This window comes from Aythya fuligula, chromosome 1 (assembly GCF_009819795.1).
Source record: "Aythya fuligula isolate bAytFul2 chromosome 1, bAytFul2.pri, whole genome shotgun sequence".
Taxonomy (NCBI): Eukaryota; Metazoa; Chordata; class Aves; order Anseriformes; family Anatidae; genus Aythya; species Aythya fuligula.
The window spans coordinates 77,198,004-77,217,525 of record NC_045559.1 but is presented as its reverse complement, the minus strand read 5'-3'; the positions used below and the strand labels follow the sequence as shown (position 1 = coordinate 77,217,525).

At 39.8% G+C, this 19,522-nt stretch overlaps 1 protein-coding gene across 7 annotated transcripts in view; it reads left to right on the top strand.

Annotated features, from left to right (window-relative positions):
• Window positions 1-7,937, top strand: part of SOX5 (SRY-box transcription factor 5) — a 289,165-nt gene extending 281,228 nt beyond the window's left edge. For all 7 annotated transcript variants that reach the window (XM_032204884.1, XM_032204875.1, XM_032204867.1 and 4 more), the window contains exons 14-15: window positions 3,607-3,823; window positions 7,165-7,937. In XM_032204884.1, the coding sequence (XP_032060775.1) occupies window positions 3,607-3,823; window positions 7,165-7,468 (521 nt within the window). In that variant the 3' untranslated portion in view covers window positions 7,469-7,937. The remainder of the gene's footprint in view (window positions 1-3,606; window positions 3,824-7,164) is intronic.
• The last annotated feature ends 11,585 nt before the right edge of the window (window positions 7,938-19,522 follow it).

Here is a 19,522-nt window from a genome sequence, read left to right as displayed (position 1 = left end):
ATCGGCCCTGTACAAGCTTCACGTTGTCACAGTTCTAAACTGTCCTAGCTCATGTTGGGGGCAGGAGCCACGTTTGGTGCTGCAATGTCTAGTAATTTCAGCATTTATTTTCTAATCACTTCAGCCAGCAGATCGGGGAGAGCTGTGTGAGAATCCTGCCTGTCATTATGTATGCATACAGGGAGGGGATGGGCTCATGTTTTTGTAGTCACGGAGAAAAGCCTTGCATACTTGACCCACTCAAAGCTTTCAAACACAGATGGTAAGCAGAAAGCTCACCAAAGAGTGTAAATCTTTCCTTAAAAAAAAAAAAAAAAAATCAAGATTTTTCAATTACACCTTATTTGGGCTCGGGTTTACACTAGGCATAGGTACCCATGTCTGCATGCATGTGTTTATTGACATAAAAAATAATCGCAGATAAAGGTATTGCAAATATTTTTTGTCCAAACACAAGCGATTTTCAACCAGTTTTAGTATGCTGATTATTGATACTCACTCTTAACGTAGCCTGCCTGCACATGCAAATGTCAGGATCAGAATAGTATGTTCTTCAGAATTTCCAAAGTTCATATTTAAGACCAGTTAGAGAACTGCTTGGATTTTGTATATTAGTAAGAAAATAAATGAAAATGCTAAAATGTAAAAAAAATAGGATTTATCGTCAGAAAATATGCCCATTTTCAGAATTTATTTTGACAGCACTGTTTGTTTAATTATTTATGATAGTTCAAAACATACTAGTAAATTATATTTAGTGTATTTTGCAAAAACAATATAGTCATAGTAAGAGTAGGTATCACTGCAGAAGGCAGCTATTAAAAATTTGCTAGGAAGAGAGGTGAGACTGCCAGGATTTTTGTTGCATTGAGTTTGCAGCTTAGGAAGGAAAAACATAACAAATGACATTTATGTATAAATATTATATGTGTAACTCGATGTACAAATATTATGTATCAAAATTTCAGTTTTTATGGCCCTGATCCTGCAAAGACTTGTGTTTGCCTAACTGCATCCACTATTTACAGATCTTTTCAGATGAGGGGGTAGGAATCTGCCTGTTTAGGTCGTCGAGTAGGATTGCAGCAACATAAGACAGTGGAAGAGGAATTGTGCTGAGACAGAACATTTTCATGAAAAGTTTGCAAAAAATGATTTCAATTTCTACCTTTCTATGTGTTGCTCTCAGAACATACGTGACTATTACTCAGTCCCTGAGCTGCAGGTCCCTTCACAGCATGTAAAACAAATGTCAAGATTTGTTTAAAGTCGGTGAGGTTTTCAGCTTTGCTATTCATAAATAAAAACTGTTTCATCAGTAGGAAATGGGGCTGGGGTGTTTTTTTAAGCCACCAGGACTTGTTTGTGGTTAGAGGACTCTAGATTTAGACAAAATTTCATTATTTTCTTCATACACTAAAAAGCCAATGTGCTGTTGTCTAAGAGGTAGAATTTGGAAGTAGACCTACATCTTCCTGTGAGAGCTGTATAAGCTTTACCCTGAATTTTTGACATCATTCAACACAAGCCCTATCTATGTTTCCATCTTGCACACTAAGCCAGCATTAGTAGGTGTTCAGTGTCTTGGCAGTCTCCACATGTTTATCACTATGTCATTTAGCCTGAAATCTTGGAGGCACTACAAGTGGGAAGCTGGTGTCACTTTTTCTAGTCACTCCCTCTGCCAGAAAAAGCATGGGATAATTTCCCTGCAGGAGACAAAGCTGCTGACCACGATTCTGTAGGCAGAGTTTTGCTACCCTGTCTTAACACAGAGCCATGTCAGGGATGCTTGTGCTGAGCTACCAAGTCTGTTTGGCATATGAAGCACCACGCAGGAGTTTCAGATCAAATCTTAGAAACAATCCATTCATGCTGATATGATGCTACGCCTAAGCTAATAACAATTAGCAGAAGCATTGAACTGTCTCCCATTCCAGAACTAGCTGGAGGATTTCTCCATCTTATAAGTGAAAAAAAATGATGTTTTTGACTCCACAGTAATGTTTGCTATAAAAAGGTTGTCCATTGTTGCACCACTGAATAAGGACAGCATGATTTCCAATCACTTGTCTGTCATTGTGAGGCAAAGTTGGGTAACCCTTAGCACCAGAAGCCCAAACTGCAGCTTGGACCAAAGATTCAAAGAGCACTGGGGAAAATGGTGTCAATAATCAGAAGGGGCTTTTCTGGAGGGAAGCAAACTATTTTCTCGGCCAGGAAGGGATAACTCTGTGGTGAAAGTCTTGGGTACACAGTGAGCTAAGACCAGCCTGAGTAATAGCATGAGCTAAGTACAGCATGAATAACCATAAAAAATGAAGACAAAGAGGAAGTCAAGTATGACATATGATATTATGGGCCAATTAAATTGAGAAACTGTTCAAACTTTTTTTTTTTTTTTTTTTTTTTTTTTTTTTTTTTTTTTTTCTCCCATTGGGAAAATGGACTATTTTCCAATAAAGTTTTCCTTCTAGGCCACATGTTTCACGGCTTGGACCATTCCCGTTCTTTTGAAATGTATCATACCCTGAAGCATTTATATAGTCCATGGAAAAATAAAATAGGTTAACTAACTCAAGAAACTTTTCTTTCTGCTTCCATGCTATATCCTTTAAACAATATTAGTTTATAAATTTCAGGAGGTATTTGAAAAAAAAAAAAAAAAGAAAAAGAAGTCTTTATTTCCCTAGTTCAAATATCCACATTAGCATAGGAAGAAAAACCAGCCTGGTCAGAAACCAGCCTGCCAGCAATCAAGCTATACTGCAGCTCCATGGAGAGGTGTGCCGGTATTCCAGTGCTCTTCCCTTCATGACACATACTAAATTCTTTGTTAAGTTGGAGCTGGCAGTGCTCACTAGGACTTGGTCTTGGAGTTAACACCCCACTGAGACATATGGGATAACTTACAGCTGTTAGAGTCATTGCTTCAGGATCTTTGCAGGCTCCTGTACCCAGCAGCATCCCATCTATGATCAATTCATGTTCTGCTGTTCATGTACGTGGCAACTAGAAAGATAAGTTATTTATAATGAAAGACTAAGCTGTAGACGTGCATATCCAGAGTTTATTCCTGATCCAGCTATGGTGAAACACAGCAATCGGATCGCAGCAACTGGGATTACTGCCTCATCTAGAAGAGGAGGTGAAAACAAGACCATGGTCAAAGGAAGGTCTCAGTAGAGTAGGCTTGATGTACCTGAGGGTTCTCTGACTATTCCACTAAAATACACAGCCTAGCTTTCTCAAAAGTGTCAGGGTCTGCTCATTATCAGGATGTTATTCTTATTGATCATCTGAAAAACATCATCATCTAGAAAAGTTTCAGTAAAATAGTGAGTGAAAGCTTTGAGTACCATCTCTGTCTGCCTCATGGCCATACTCAAGAGGTTTACCAGTGAAATGCAAACAAGACCTGACCCTTGTCTAGAAGCTATGACAGATTCCCAGCCCAAAGCGATATGACTGTCAGTATCTTGTTCCAAGTGACCTACTTGCTTCTCTGCCTTTTAGTGCTTGTGGATGAGTAGAACCTCATTTCTTGTTCTTTCTTTTTTTTTTTTTTTTTTTTTTTTTTTTTTTTTTTGTGTGTGTGTGTGACAGGATCTCGCTGGAAAGCTATGACAAACCTAGAGAAGCAGCCATACTATGAGGAACAGGCCCGACTCAGCAAACAGCACCTGGAGAAATACCCAGACTACAAATACAAGCCAAGGCCGAAGCGTACCTGCCTTGTAGATGGCAAAAAATTACGCATTGGCGAGTACAAGGCTATAATGCGCAACAGACGCCAGGAGATGAGGCAGTATTTTAATGTTGGGTATGGGACCTTTAAAAACTAACACTCATTTCAGCAAATATATATATATATATTTCAGGGAGAATTCTTAATTCACTGTGGTAAATGTTATATTTTATTGGCAAGAACATTATATATTGCTAACGGAATGTGAAGCTTATACTTTAAAACAATGTGTTCCAGGAGGAAGTTAGGCAGCTAGGGATTTTTTGTTGGCTCTCCTGTATGTTCATCTTACAGTTTCAGCCAACTGTCTCCTTTCCACTCTGATCATGCAAAAGAAGAAAAAAAAAAACTTAAGATTTTCCAATGAAATCTAAGTCTTCTAATAAAGTCTTATAAGCACTACTTTATTATTGGACCTCAGACACAGTATCTGAATGGATCTATGGTAGTATCTATTAGTCCAAAAGCCAAAAATACTAGTTTGCATTCAGTATGATCTATTGCAAGTGGTCTGTAAAAGGAATGCTGAACGTATTGAACTTGAGCTGGAATATGGACTTGAATATCAGGCGTGAAGTTATCTCCATTGTTCATCACGATGGCATTTGTCATATTAGGGAGTGTCTTCCAATTCGCTAAGCTAAATGCTTTGTGTTGAGTATAAATTTGAAGACTGGTTCAAGTAAACTCTTAATAGATCAGCTTGATATGATTAAACTAAAATCTGCCTGGAAAACTCACATGTCTTTTCTCTCTGGAAATTCTACTTGGTTTTGATTACTGTAGATTGAAAGGATCAGAAGTAATCAAATATTCTGCAGTATTTCTGTATTCACTCCAGAAAATTAAAGTCCACGTATTGGTCTAAAAAAAATAAATAAATAAAAAGCAAAAATGGCAACAGAATCAAGCATCAGAAATAATGGAATTTGTGTTCTGTTTCATCTCAGGCTGAATTTGGAATCACTTTAATATGAACTGAACTGAGCTGCACATCTCTTTAGTTAACAGCTAGAAGTAGCAATAAAGGAGAGAATATCTGTCCAGCAACTGTTAAGTGTCATCAGACTGTGTTTTAAACAGCTACAGTGTGCATTGTTATAATAAGCTGCTCAGCAGAGAAATTTGAGCTGCTTAACCTTGTGGCGCTGGCAGGTCCAGTGATCCCAATGGTAAGCACCGAAACAAACACAGGGAAGTCAGCCAACATTTGGCATCAAGAGATTAAAAAAAGAGGAGGGGGGCCCTCTGGAAAAAGAATAGGTGGCAACAGAGCCCCCAAAACACTGCTTATCTGGTTAACATGCATGCTTCATCATGGGAAAAAAATTAACCTTGTAACGCTCTGCATATTATTTAGCTTTCCAAACAAGGCTGACATTGAAATCAAGACATTTCTGGAGATAATTTGCACAGGGGCATCAGAGCACAGAACCTGGTGTGAAATCTTCATAGAAGTTACTGACAAAGTGGCCAGTGACCGCAGTGGGATCAGTGTTTGATGCTGGGAGTCCCAGCACTGCAGTTGCATTCCTGGTTTTGGTTCCCCATCTGCTGCATCACCCTGCATGGATCATATAGGGCTAAACTTCCAAACACAAATGCAGCTCCTGCTCAGGCACCAAAGAAAATGATGGGGTTTTCTAAGAGCTCTTGTTGTGCCGGCTACCTGGACATACGGAAAACCTGCCTGAAAGCCTCAGAGTGGGAAGGATTGGGCATTTTTTGCAACTCTTGTACTTAATGCTTTTAGGTCTTACTGTCCTCATCTTTAATGGTGATATGGTAAGCTCACCTGATCCTCTGGAGTGGACATCCTATAGAAGTGGAAAAATACTATTCTTAAATTATTTAATATTTGGAAAGCACTCTGAAAAGCACCATTTAAGTGCAAAGTATTCCTATTGTTAAATATTAAAAGCAATTTAAGTGTTCTGAATCTTGTTACGGAAATGCTGACTCCAGAAAAACAAAGCCTTCCTACTGAATTAAGAATAAAATGCAAATTAGACCTGCTCCCTACTTTAAGAGCCACGTCTTCAGCTGAGACAACTTATACTTTTTTCAGAAAGAAGGAAATAATGATTGTACTGACAGTGGCCTCGCTTGAATGGCAGGCAGGAAGTATCTGAAAATGCAGCTAGCAATTCCAAACAAATGTAAAGCTCTTTGGCAGAGGAAGGTCTTTCAGGATCACTGTACTGTGCAGGGCTTACTGTACAGTCAGGGCACAGCCAGGCAGGGAAACAGGGGAGGGTTTCATTCTTAATTACGAATGTTCATCTCAAGAGACTCTGCCCTGTCTCCTGTGGCAAGGCTTTTCAGTGCAGATGGACACACCGCTGATGACATTACAATGTGCAGCATGTACTGAAGAGTATTACTGCAATGGAATTACTTCATGCAGCAAGGAAACAAAAGGAGCATGAATTTTAAACCTCTAGGCTTGTTGGGACCCTGAAGCTTCTCAGGGAAATAAACACTGGTATAACGCAGCTAGTGTTCTTGATGCAAAGGGAATTTCTATGGCCTGGAATAATTCGTCTTTCATTACTGCAGACAGGTTTCCAAGGCTTAGACGCTGTATAAAAGCATCCTATAGAGGATTTTCTGAAATGCTCATGTAGCTTGCTTGCTTTTTATTTATGTTTAAATAATACATGCTTCCGTTTTAAGTCTGGCTTTTCCCAATTTTGATCCACCCTGCTTCAAAGGTTCTGCTTTTCACAAGTGCCACTCACTGTGGAAACTATCACCTTCCAGTGGGAGGCCTGTAGTGATCATCCTGTAAGCTCATGTTGGCCACAGAAAACCCACTGTTCCTCTCCCTAACAATGGCCAGGTCTCTGAATGAGTGTGGAGCAAACACTGCCTCATCAGTGAGAACTGTCAGGCTTTCTCCTGATCCACTGGTACTTCCCTACAGCATCTCCCCTTTCCTGTGTAAACTACCTAGCCCTCACTTCATTTTTCCTGTTGGCAATGTGTTACTTTTATTTCTAGTCCTGTCAGTGTCTTACTATGATGAGCTAAGAGGAGGATTTTCAGAATACAAGTTTTCATTAAGTTGGGCCACAATTGAAAGGGTGCTTGCTTTTGTCTGGCAGCTTAGGGGACACAGTTGACTCAGTGAAGTCGCATCACAGGTAGGCAAGCTGAAGCTGTGTAGTTCAGGTACAGCTACAGATGTTTACAAAAGTTGGGTTTCTTTAGCGGTGAAGTTGGTTTGGGCTTGCTGTTCATTTCAAGAGCATCAGTCGCTGAATCTGGAATACTGATAGAAGGGTTGTCATGCATGGGCCAACCAGGAGCTCCCTCTGCATCCCCAAGAGCATGTGCTATGGGCTTACTATCATACTTAGGACCCTCTGTTCCTTCCAGTATTCCAATGTTCTTTTACTTTTTCTCCATGGCAGGCAACAAGCACAGATTCCCATTGCCACCGCAGGCGTAGTTTACCCAGGAGCCATTGCCATGGCAGGAATGCCTTCCCCACACCTGCCCTCCGAGCACTCGAGCGTCTCAAGCAGCCCGGAGCCCGGGATGCCCGTCATCCAGAGCACTTATGGCATCAAAGGTGAGGAGCCTCACATCAAGGAAGAGATGCAGACCGAGGACGTCAATGGAGAAATCTACGATGAGTATGATGAGGAAGAGGATGACCCCGATGTTGACTATGGCAGTGACAGTGAAAATCACATCGCGGGGCAAGCCAACTGATCAGGGTCCAAATATCATGTGACCTACAGGACTTCAAGGAGAAAAGAAAAAATAAATAAAGCCCCATCTGGTTTATCCTTGCCAGTGGCCAAGCACATTAACTTTCTCATACACTGACTGTTACTTTAACTGTTAGTCTTAACTAGTTGGGACATCAGCTGACTAATAGACATCAGCCTGCATCAGAAGAAAAAAGGCTCAGAAGAAAGGAAACAAAGACAACGACGACAACAACAACAGAATGATATAAGCTATGGGTAAAATAATGCCAGTAATTCAGCTGCTATACCCAAGCACTGAAGTCTTACCCGTCGACCTTTTATTATTATTATTTTTTTTTTCAAATAAACTTTATGGCTGTTTGTTCTACAATGTTCTAGAAATTCTCACTCAGGTACACAGTGCCAACAAGTGGCTTGTGAATGTGTTTTGTTGTTTTGTGCTACAGTTTAAAGAGAAATAATTTTTTTTTTTTTGGTAATGCACCTGACAGGAAAGAAAAAAAGACAAAATTCCTTTTCCCCTTCTGTCTCCTCCTCCTCCTCCCTGGCATGTCTGGGTCAGAAGCGTGTGTGTGTGTGTGAGTGTATGGGCATGCGTGGCTGGCAAGGAAGGAAGTGGGGAGCCTGTTTCTGTTAACCCCAACAAGCAATTATTTCCTTTCAAGAGAGGACTTCTCTTCATCAGTTGCACACCATACTGAGTCTTTGAGCAAGTGCCAAATTTGTACTACAGCGCTGAACTAGTCCAATTGCTTTTTTTTGTTTGATCTCTGTTTTTGTTTTTCTTGGTTTCCTTTTGCTTCCTGCTCTGTCTCAAGTTAGGACAGTGTTGTATCTTAGACAATCCCTTGAAGAACCTGATATACCAGCAGCTGGTGAGATTAGACATATATTTTTGGGTTTGGTTTTGGTTTTCAAAGGAAACTGTAGGTGCCATTCTCAGGTGAAAAAAGAGAGAGAGAGAGAGAGAGAGACATAAGAAATTTAGAGAAAAAATATTTTATGATCTTGGATTTTCATGTGTGCGTGTTTATGGTACTAATAAGAATAATATTGGACTATTGTGAGTAAAAAGCATGTTCCAGAATGAAATCCTGCACCCTCCAAAGGACTTGGTCTGTAAGGAGCCTTCCATTTACACTTCAAGTGGCAGCATATAGAACATAAAAAAGGATTGTCCAAAACAGGATTCGTTCAGCACAGGACAGGCAGCTGGAAATGTTAATTCGTTGCTGAGCATAATTAGGTTACCATGATGTCCAGTTTTAATGAACTTGTACCTACAGTGTTATTGAACACTGATCTCCAATTCAAAAGGCAGTTGTGTTTATTTTTTAACTGGCATTTTTTCTCCTTTGCACTTGCAGAAATCCATTTTTATCAGTAGGATGTTTGTGTAGGAAGAAAGACTAATAGCTATGAAGAACTTTTCATATTCAGAAAACGCATTTAAGAACCCCAGCTTTTGCAGTGCTAAGTTTCCCTCGCTGCTCCCTCTCACAAGTAGAGAAGTTTTCTCCTGGGCTGTAATACTTCCAGTGTTGTTTTAGAGCCCTTAGAGACATTGCTTGTGCAGCTTTGCCTTCCTTGGGTAACAGCAACTGGATGAGGGAGGCAGATTTACACAAGCGTAATGCCAAGCAGAAGTTAGTTAGCCTACTGTAATCTCAATAAGGTAACTGAATGTTACACTTTATTTCAGAAAAAGAATATAAATATAAGTGAATCATGGAGTCTCCTTTTTTTCCTCACTCTAGATATTCCTCTAGAAAGAAAGGACCCAGGTTCATGTAGCAAGACAGAAGCATTAGTTCTAAACCAACCAACCAACCAAAACAACTACCTCTCATTTCAAGCAGTAGCTGTTCAGTAGATCCTCTCTGCCTTGAGAAGGAAAGTCTTAGGATCGTACAGAGAAAAAAAGCCTTCCTCTGAATCAGTTTTCTAATTGATGATGCCACCTTTGTGTGGCTCACTGGAAAATCCCTGCTCCTAGAGAGACTCATTGCAAGCATTCACTTTAACTTGTGAAAATAGCCCTGTGTATCTTTGTGCCAGCCAGATCCCAGCCCAAAGGTTCACCAGAAACATGGTCTTCAGTACTTGGCAACACTGATTTTACTAATGGTTCCTTAATCAGGCAAATTTAGACCTCAGAGTAATCAGCCATTTAAATCTAGGTGCCAGGTGGAAAGGGCAGGTAGCAGGAGGTGCTGGGAAGGATGACGTGGGGTCTTCCTTTGCCTGCTGGAATACCACTTGAAGTGTAACTTGACCTCTGCAGACCTTGTGCAAAGCAAACAAGCAAATGCCATTGAAGAGTTAGGACAGTACTCTGGCGAGCGGTTTGGACGTGTGATAGTTTTACCCTGCAACATCTGTTTTATTTTTCTCCTTATTTTCCATTTTTGATGTCCACCTCTGCCTCACAAAAATTCTTTTCTATTTTCTCTCTCTCAGAAGATTTGCTCTGAAGTTACACTTGGAGTAGCTGATCATATCCTCCATGTCAGAGAGGGTTCTTTTTGTTTGTATTTTATGACTGTGTTTTTTCATTTTGCTTTTTTTTTTTTTTTTTTTTTTTCAGTTGAACTGCCTCTTCTTGCTAGTGTTGTAATGGTAATTATAATAATAATAATAATAATGGTCAGCTGTTCCCAGATTAGTAAATTATGTATAATTTATTTTATTCCCTCCTTCCTTTTTTAACTTTATTTTATTCTGTTCTAATTTGGCAGTGCAGCAAACGAAGCTGTTAGGCTATTTAAAATGGATACCCCTCCCCACCTTGCCTTTTTATATATATATAAATATATATATATACATATGAAAACAAATTGCTTCTTCTTTTGCTCACACCATTCCTCTTTCTGTTATTTTAATTTTGGCCCCAGCCATGTCAACTTCTGATGTTTATTATGATGGAGTGAATTAATGGGAGTGTTGTTTTCAATCTTAATTAACTTATGCTCTCTCATCACTCATTTTAGTTATTTAATTACACCAGTCTTCTAGAGCCAATTTTTTTTGAAGCACTCTGGATAAGAAGGAAAAAAAATAGTCAATTGTTTTTATATCATTATTATGTACAATGTGAAAACAGATATTTGCTCCTTTTTTTTTTTTTTCTTTTCTTTTTAACTTTTAAATTTGTTCCCTGTCTTTGTGAACAAATTACTTCTGACTCTTGTGGGTTCACCTCACATTTGCTGTATGCTTGATTTCCACCACATTATAGAGACTCTCTGGTTTAATTGTGTAATGTTGGGCTACCAGAATACTTTGTTTTAGCTCCAGGTAGGTGCCACTGCAGCAGGCATGATTGGAGCAAGTCTTGGACATGTAGGCTGGAAAGCCAGCCTCGGTGAAGTCGATGGAGAAAAGGCTCCTTGACTTCAACGGGACCGAATTTCAGCCCTGTACTATGTCAGTGCTGCAGGAGATGCTCTAGAGGTGACCCCGTCCCAGTCGGCAGGGTTTGTCCCATGCCAGAGGGCGGCAGGACTGAGCTCTGCCCTTGTCACTTACTGCGTTTGCCTGAGCTAAGGCTCCGATGAACGCTGTTTGTTACCTGCACGTTTCCATCTGAGAGACTGTGCTAGAGCCTAGGGTTTGCTCAGGGTGTTGGAATGGGTAGCTGTAGCAAACTATCTGCCTCCTGCATCTGGATGCTGAAACTGATGCAGCAATGATGAAATAGGAAAAAAAAAAAAAAAAAAAAAGGAAAAAGAAAAAAGAAAAAAAAGGCTGTAGAGTCCCAAACCAGCAAAATACTTGTGACTGTTCTAAGGTTTTGCTGGATCAAAGCAAGAGCACCCATAAATCCTTTGGCAGTAGAAGACCAGGTTTGAAGACGAGGCCCTGTAACAAAACAAAACAAAACAAAACAAAACAAAACAAACAAACAAACAAACAAACAAACAAAAAAAAAAAACACAAAAAGATCTTGTCTTTTTTTTTTTTTTTTTTTTTTTTTTTTCCCCCTGGGCTCTCTGCCCTAGATCATGTAGGCAAACCAGGTTAGAAGAGATTAGGATTGTATTAACCTACAAGCGCATGGAGGCCCTACTGCCAAGCGAGGCCTCACTCCCCTTGCCCTGGGAGCTTGGCAGACAAGGTGCCAGTGTGGGAGCTGCCGTGGGCCGATGTGCCACCGCCTCCTCGGGCAGGGGAGCTGGGGCTCGGGAGCTTACAAAAGAACAATACCAGCAGTGGGGAAAAGGGGAAAAGAGGGGAAAAACAAAACAAAACAAAACAAAACAAACACACACAAAAAAAAAACTGAGGCACTTGCTTCTAAGCTCAACTAAATAACACAGAGTATATCCTTTTTCAATTTATTCATGCCTTATATTAGTAAAATAGGATTTTTAAGTGCATTTAACATCTTTATTTAACCGTTCCGCTGTATTAATCAGGCCCCCAGAAAAGAACACTAGCTATTATTATAGCATTTAATTAGTTTTGTAACCAAATCCTCTTATTATGAATGCATATGGAAGAAATTCTTTCTTCGAAGACATTATTTCAAAGATTTGGTTACTGCAGTAGACTCTCTCTTTAATTAAATCATTTTTTAGAAAGTAAATTGTCTTTAACCTTTTTACAGCACATTTTCAGAGCTTTTTCTTTTTAATCCAAAGAGATGAGCTGTTATTGTCCCCGAAGAAGCCTCTGACATCACGTTTGTAACATCAAAAATAATTATACTCCGTGGAAACGTAGACCTTACTTAGCAAGAATTCATCTGCTAGAATGAATGGCAACTATATAATATCTTGTGCATTTAAGGGCATGATTTATCAGATAGGAAGTATTTTTGTCTGCCCACTTCTTGATAGAATCATATCTTCAATTTTGCAAAGAAATGTGTGTAATTCACTGGATGTGGATTCAAGTGTATCCTCAATTCACAGGGCATGGGCTGGATGTTTAGCTTGGTTTATATTTACATTTTTTCAACTTTATCTTAACTTGTCAGTTTCCCAGATTGAAGAACATGTCAAGTTCATTTTTTTTCTACTGACTGATTTCTCTACTCCCCGGTGTTTTTGTCACTGGTTTGCTGAAACAGTATTTATATAGCTCCATTGGCTCTAAAGCTCTTACTCCTTCTAACATTTTGGATTTTACAAGTGAAATTAAAATAGAAAAAGAAATAGAGACAATCAAATGCCTGGAGCTTAAAACAAAGTATGTGCAACCTACCATCTCACTTGAAATTTAATAAAAGAAATAATTATGTAAATATAACATAGAGTTATAGATTTATATTTTGTTCATAACACATAGTGTAATATAAGTTGTATATTTTCATGTTTTGGTTTTATGTTATCATTCATGCCACAATAAATAAAAAAAACAGGAGTTGATGTACTCTTTAAAAAAATACAATGTGGGTTGCCACCATCCTGTTTTTTTTTGTTGTTTTGTTTTGTTTTGTTTTGTTTTTGTTTCTTTTGCATTCCCCTTTTTCAGTATTATTGCCCTGCAAGGCACCAATAAAACAGCAAATGTGTTCTTTACCTATACTGTGTTCTGTTTCCCACTTACTGTAGCAAAGGTTGCGCTATTTAATTTTGTTGTCAGGAGAACAAAACAGCTATGCTTGAGGAGGAAAACAAAAGGAGATTTAGGTTCAGCTTTACAGGCCACTCCAAAATTCAAGGTTTTCACACAATCACAGAAAAAAAAAAAAAAAAGAAAAAAAAAAAGAAAAAAAATCACCCCATATTTAAAATACCAGTATTAAGCTAGAAGAAAAAGTTGGTTCCTGAACAATGTAGTGCAGTACTGCAATGACAGGTACCACTCACTAAACAACTTCCAGTTCAGAGAGGACTTCCTACACGGGGAGGTGTGAATCCAAAGGTTTGGCACATGCCCACCATAAGCAGTTATGTTCACTTCTTGCAGGTTTATCTGTTCAGATACCAAAGCAAATTCAGGAAAATACCCAATTATAAGCACCGATGACACAAAGCTATGAAAAAAATAGCTGTGCTCATAGTTAGTCAAAATGTCCCAACATGCTGCCTAAACAGTTCATGAAGTTTTGACAGCAGCATATGGCACAAAGTGGGATGAAATGAATTTGTACCTGTTTTTGACAGTAAGTTATTCTGATGGGTGCTTACTCTCAAGTGCCTACGGCTTGACAGATGCCATTCTATGGTTCCAGATTTCCTAAAGGGGAAAGGCAATATTTGGGAAAGCAGGAGGTGGCACCTTGCTGTTGGAGGTCCTACAAACCTGACCATGCTACTGTTGTTATCCTCTGTGCTATTCTTGGGGGTGGGGTGGCACCTAAAACAACATCCCATCATAAAATCAGAGGTCCATTTTGGCAGCTCCATGATACAGCCTACCATGGGGGGCTCAGCACCTTAAATCATCCTTTAGCTAAAGCATGCTAAAGCATCCTTTAGCCCCTTAAAATCCATTTGTCCTTTGCACATACATCAGTACATGATGAGAGGAGCCCCTGTCTACCTGACAGAGGAACAACCATGGCCATGCTGGGCAGTGTGACCATCAAGTTGTGCCGTAGTTCATGTTCAGCACACCTACCAACACCTGACCTGCTGCTTGAGCCAAGACGTTTTGCTTCTTTGCCCTTTCAACAACCATGGCCCTGTAACAAGGACTACCACTGCCAAAGCTGTCTGACTCTACCCTTGCCAACATGACACCTACCCCTGAAACACCACTAATGCCTTGACCTTCTCACTGTGCACACTGAGACGGAGGGACAGATGGTTTTCAACTTAAGTGGGCAAGGTCAAGATTTGCAAAAAAAAAATTGAGTGAAGTCCAGTTAAGACTCTAAAAGTGCAGCCAAAATGTTTTTAGAAGTGCTTAAGTGATATCATGGCCTAGACTTGGGAAGAGAAATGATTCTTTCACTAGACGAGTTGTGGTGGTCTTTCCAGAATTTCCAGAATTTCCAGGTTGGAAGAGACCTCAAGATCATCGAGTCCAACCTCTGACCTAACGCTAACAGTCCCCACTAAACCATATCCCTAAGCTTCCTTTCCTTTCCTTTCCTTTCCTTTCCTTTCCTTTCCTTTCCTTTCCTTTCCTTTCCTTTCCTTTCCTTTCCTTTCCTTTCCTTTCCTTTCCTTTCCTTTCCTTTCCTTTCCTTTCCTTTCCTTTCCTTTCCTTTCCTTTCCTTTCCTTTCCTTTCCTTTCCTTTCCTTTCCTCTTCTCTTCTCTTCTCTTCTCTTCTCTTCTCTTCTCTTCTCTTCTCTTCTCTTCTCTTCTCTTCTCTTCTCTTCTCTTCTCTTCTCTTCTCTTCTCTTCTCTTCTCTTCTCTTCTCTTCTCTTCTCTTCTCTTCTCTTCTCTTCTCTTCTCTTCTCTTCTCTTCTCTTCTCTTCTCTTCTCTTCTCTTCTCTTCTCTTCTCTTCTCTTTTCTTTTCTTTTCTTTTCTTTTCTTTTCTTTTCTTTTCTTTTCTTTTCCCTCCCATCTCCTCTCCTCTCCTCTCCTCTCCTCTCCTCTCCTCTCCTCTCCTCTCCTCTCCTCTCCTCTCCTCTCCTCTCCTCTCCTCTCCTCTCCTCTCCTCTCCTCTCCTCTCCTCTCCTCTCCTCTCCTCTCCTCTCCTCTCCTCTCCTCTCCTCTCTTTTTTTTCTTTTTCTTTTTCAAAAAACACTAAAGAATTCCAGCAATTGCCTGTAGCAGGAAGGAAGAAAATTAGGATAATTATGACATTAATCTATTTTAAAAAGAGAGACATGTGACAATTAGCGCATTCCTACCAAGAAAGTAACATACAGATATATGTGTGTAGGAAAGTGAAAAGCCCCCCTCCAAAAAGCCATGAAAGGTTATGCAAAAATGTGTGTGCCCCATGAGGAAGCACAGTGCCACCACTTCAGGATCAGCAAGAGAGAGTGCGTGAGAGCTTGTCAGTAAGCCTCCAGTTAATAAATATTCAGCAATACTGTAGAGAAGCAACGTGGGAGAGGAAGAGGCAGTGGCGGTGAGGTCAACCAGTGGAAAGCACATGCTGAAAGGGTATGGAAAGCCTTCTGAACATATTTATCTACGTGATGAAGTGCATGTGACCAGTGCAGAGCAAAGCTTTGTCTCAACCACGTAAACTTGATCTAAAAGTCGGGGCAAAAGAGACCTTACAGGTGCCCCTGGATGCCAGAGGCAGCATGGGAAGTAACTTAGACCTCCCTGTCCCCACCCCTGCGTAAGCCAAGTCAGATAAGAGAGGGTCAGTACACCCCTCTGCAAAATCCCAAACACTCCAAGCAGGGAGTCCACCTGCACAGCTGGGTCTTGTCTGCACCAGAATGGTCCATACATAATTGAAATTATGATTAAAAGCAAGAATTTTAGAAGTAGTTAAAAATCTGCCAGCCCCTCATGGGTGAGTGGATTCTTGAGATAAATTAAACTTGGTTTAAGTCCTGGCTATCCCTTTAGTCTTAGTTGACAATGTTGGGAAGGCGGGAGGAGGGCTGGTCTGTCACAGGTAACATAACCTGCTTGCATAGGTACTGTTCTGGCCACATCAAGGACCATATGCTAGCACAGAGTATTTCCAATAGAAAATGGCAATTATGGGGTAGTTTCAGGCAGCTGCGCTGGTGCATTAGCACCTATGGTTGGTGTCAGTGGCACTGGTGTAGCAGCACGGGATTGAGAGTGTGTGCATGAAGGCAAGGGCTCAAACTAAGCCCTCAGAAGCCCCTCCTGCCCCCCTGCCAGAGCATCCCCACACAGGGATTTGTGTCAGTTTAGCTTCACGCTATCAGTGCAACTTTCACAGGCAGTGAATGCCTAACCCGCCAAGGATAAATCAATGCCTCCTGTTGTATTTAGCAGAGATATGACTTAAATACAGTAAGTAAATCAAAGTAATTATTTAAAATTAAAATGATTTAAGAGACTTAGTCTGGGAGAACGGCGTGGTGGTAAGAGAAGTGGGGTGGAGAGGCACAGGACTTCAGCAGACTACTCCTGACTCTGTCAGAGGCTTGCTCTACAACTTCAGGAAAATTACGCAGCCCATCTCCAAGACTGCCATAATAATACCTACTTCAAAGGGGTGTTAGGAGGCTTAATTCATTAATGCCTGCAAAGCACTTTGAGATCTTTGGATTAAAGGCACTACAGCAGTGCAAAGTATTATTAGCTACAGGAAAAAGCTCTCAGGCAAGCATAGCATTAAATGTCTGTGGTTTAAAAAAAAAGAAGGGAAAAAAAAAAAAAAGATGGGTAAATTGTGGGTGGGTGGATGTTTGGTGGTTTATTTTATTTTATTTTATTTTATTTTATTTTATTTTATTTTATTTTATTTTATTTTATTTTATTTTATTTTATTTTATTTTATTTATTATTATTTTTTATTTTTCCTGTGGTTTCCATTAGTCAGATCTGGGCTTTTTTAAACCAAGGCCAAGGGTGCTACAGCCCAAGGCTCCTGGAGCTTCCAGGTTGGACACATAATTGCTTTGACTCTGGGCTTCTTTTTAATCTAAAGTCCCAACTTTGTGGCTCAAAATCCTGTACTACTTCCCTCTATAGTCATACTTATCCACTGAATTAAATAACAACAACCATAAGAAGAAAATAGTTTTGCCTTGTACAGATTAGCTGCTTTTTTTTTTTTTTTTAAGTTCAATTTAAGCATTCATTCTCTTAAAGAAAAACATTATTTTTGACTTAAAAGGGGTAGGATTTTCATCATTTCTAATTTTTCTGAATCCAAAGGTATTCAAAATGCACAAAACGGGGCCTTTTGTAGTTACCCCTATACAGATACTCCACCTACTGTGAGTGCAATTACGGTGGACAAATTGTGATGGACAATCACAAATGGACTAAATGGAGAGGCATTATTTTTAAATAGTGCCTTGGTCCCAAGTATAATTTCTTTCTGATAATAACAAAATTTTACAAACAACCACCTGAAGTGGTTGTTTTCCGCAGGTCCAACTTTGTCTGGTCTTCCCATGTGGCGCCTGCAGCAGCGTCTGTGTACTCACATGGGAGCACTGGAGCCCTGTGGGGCAGGGGTGAGCAGGATTTTGGTGAGGACACAAAAAGGTCTCCCAAAATAATGAGCTGAAGAGCAGTCATAGAGCTGTCACATTTACCTTGTTAACCAGTTCAATCCAGACTTCAAGGTTTTTATCTTCTTTATATCTTTGAAATTTCATGAGAACAATTGCTGACTAAAACAAAAAACAAAAACAAAAACAACAGCCCCCCAAAGAAAACAATGTACCATAGCAATCTAGACGTATTTTTTTAAGTGTTTCTGACTTTGGTGAGGAAAACCTCTTAACTTTACTTTGTTTCCAGGACCCATTGAAAGAGAACACAGGGGAAGTGAAGTATAAGTGATTCTGGCTCCCCAAGATGCTTTGTTTCACTGCTGATAGAATATGAAACTTCATGTAGGTGGTGGGTAGAGCCATCATAACCTGCTTTCTTCTGAATGAATAAGGGAGGTCAATATATTATCGTATCAAGGAAGAAGAAATTACATAGGCGATTCCCCCACAGACAATAAAGACAATTCTGACAGCATGATCAAAACAACTGTATAACTTTTCTTTTCTCTCCTTACAGACACACCAGTGTTTAAATGACAGCTGAAAGACGATGATGGACTAAACACATTATTCTCTGTTCCATCTACTTTTTTATAATAGAAATATATCTTGAAGACTATATTCAAGTTGATCAAATAATAAGTCAATTTGTCAATAAAACAGATTAGGCAACCTGTCTGCAGAGATGATATCTGTCAAACAACATATTTTGTTAATACAGTCTGGAAGCAAATGCCTTCATGAAAGACAATACAAAGAAAACCCAGTGCCATTTATGAGTTTATTGAAACGCAGCTCTGAATTTGCTTTCACTCAGTAATAGATGGTTAGAGTTTTTTTTTTTTTCTTTGTTCTTTTTTCTCTAAGTTCTAGCTGCTAGTTAACAAGCCACAAGTTGGAAAAGACTGCAAACAAGAGTTAATGGTGGGCTCAGCCTGGTGAGCACTGTCTACTGCTACAACGTGGATGTATTTCCAAACATCTTGCAGGAGTGGCTGGATGCTGTCCCTCAGTCCCAGCCACCCTGACCAACCTGGTGGACGCAAGCCATCATTGGTGTGGGTGTGGGTGGAGTTACTCCATTTCTGCATGTGTTGTTTGTCCTCCCGCCTCACTACCCATGTTGCCAGCTACTTGCAAGACATTTACAGCATCGACTGATCTGTTTTGTCATATCATGAGCCGTGATATCACTGTGCTCACCAGATTAAGCTATGATGCTTTGAAATATTTTGTACACTGATGCAAATCATCCTTGGAGCTGTTGGGCATGGCCTGACCTTAGCTACATGGTGGGGGGAGGCAGGGGAGGGTGAGTCTCTCAATTTGCTAACATGCATCAGTGAACAGAATGACGAAATACAGGTGAAGTGTTTGAAGACAATTGCCAAAAAATATGAATTCCTAACTCAAATGCAGCTTGAGTTATTCCATATAGTGTATAATCCATGGCTGGTAAAGGCAAGAACACAGACTTGAAAATTTCCATTCTGAGCACTAGGAATTTAGATTAACCAGTCTTGGACATTAGCAGAAGTTTTGGCAGGTAAAGTTTGAGCCAGCTGTTGTACTTGGGTGGTTCTCTCCTTCCTCCCTATACCAATGTCATATTATCCTCAGGAAAGTGGCTGATTCAGAAACACATATTCTTCTTTCTTGATTGAGAAGAAACGTGTGATATACAATAATAGGTTTGAAGGTTAAATTGAATTGTCTGGGGTTTTACTTTATTTTTTAAATTGAACTTGGGAAGCATTTTGTTGCTGAACTTTTTGATGCAAAACATGCAGTCTAAGGAAAACTGGAGCTACTGAAAAATGTGACAGGGAACTCCAACAAGAGGATCAACTGTGGTGGTTGAAAACCAAGCAAATAAACAAACAAACAAAAAAATGCTGTCAGAGATGTAAGTGCTTTTCCCACCCAAACTTACCTCTGCAGACCAAGGCTGCTGTTAACAATTAATGAGCTAATTTGCTA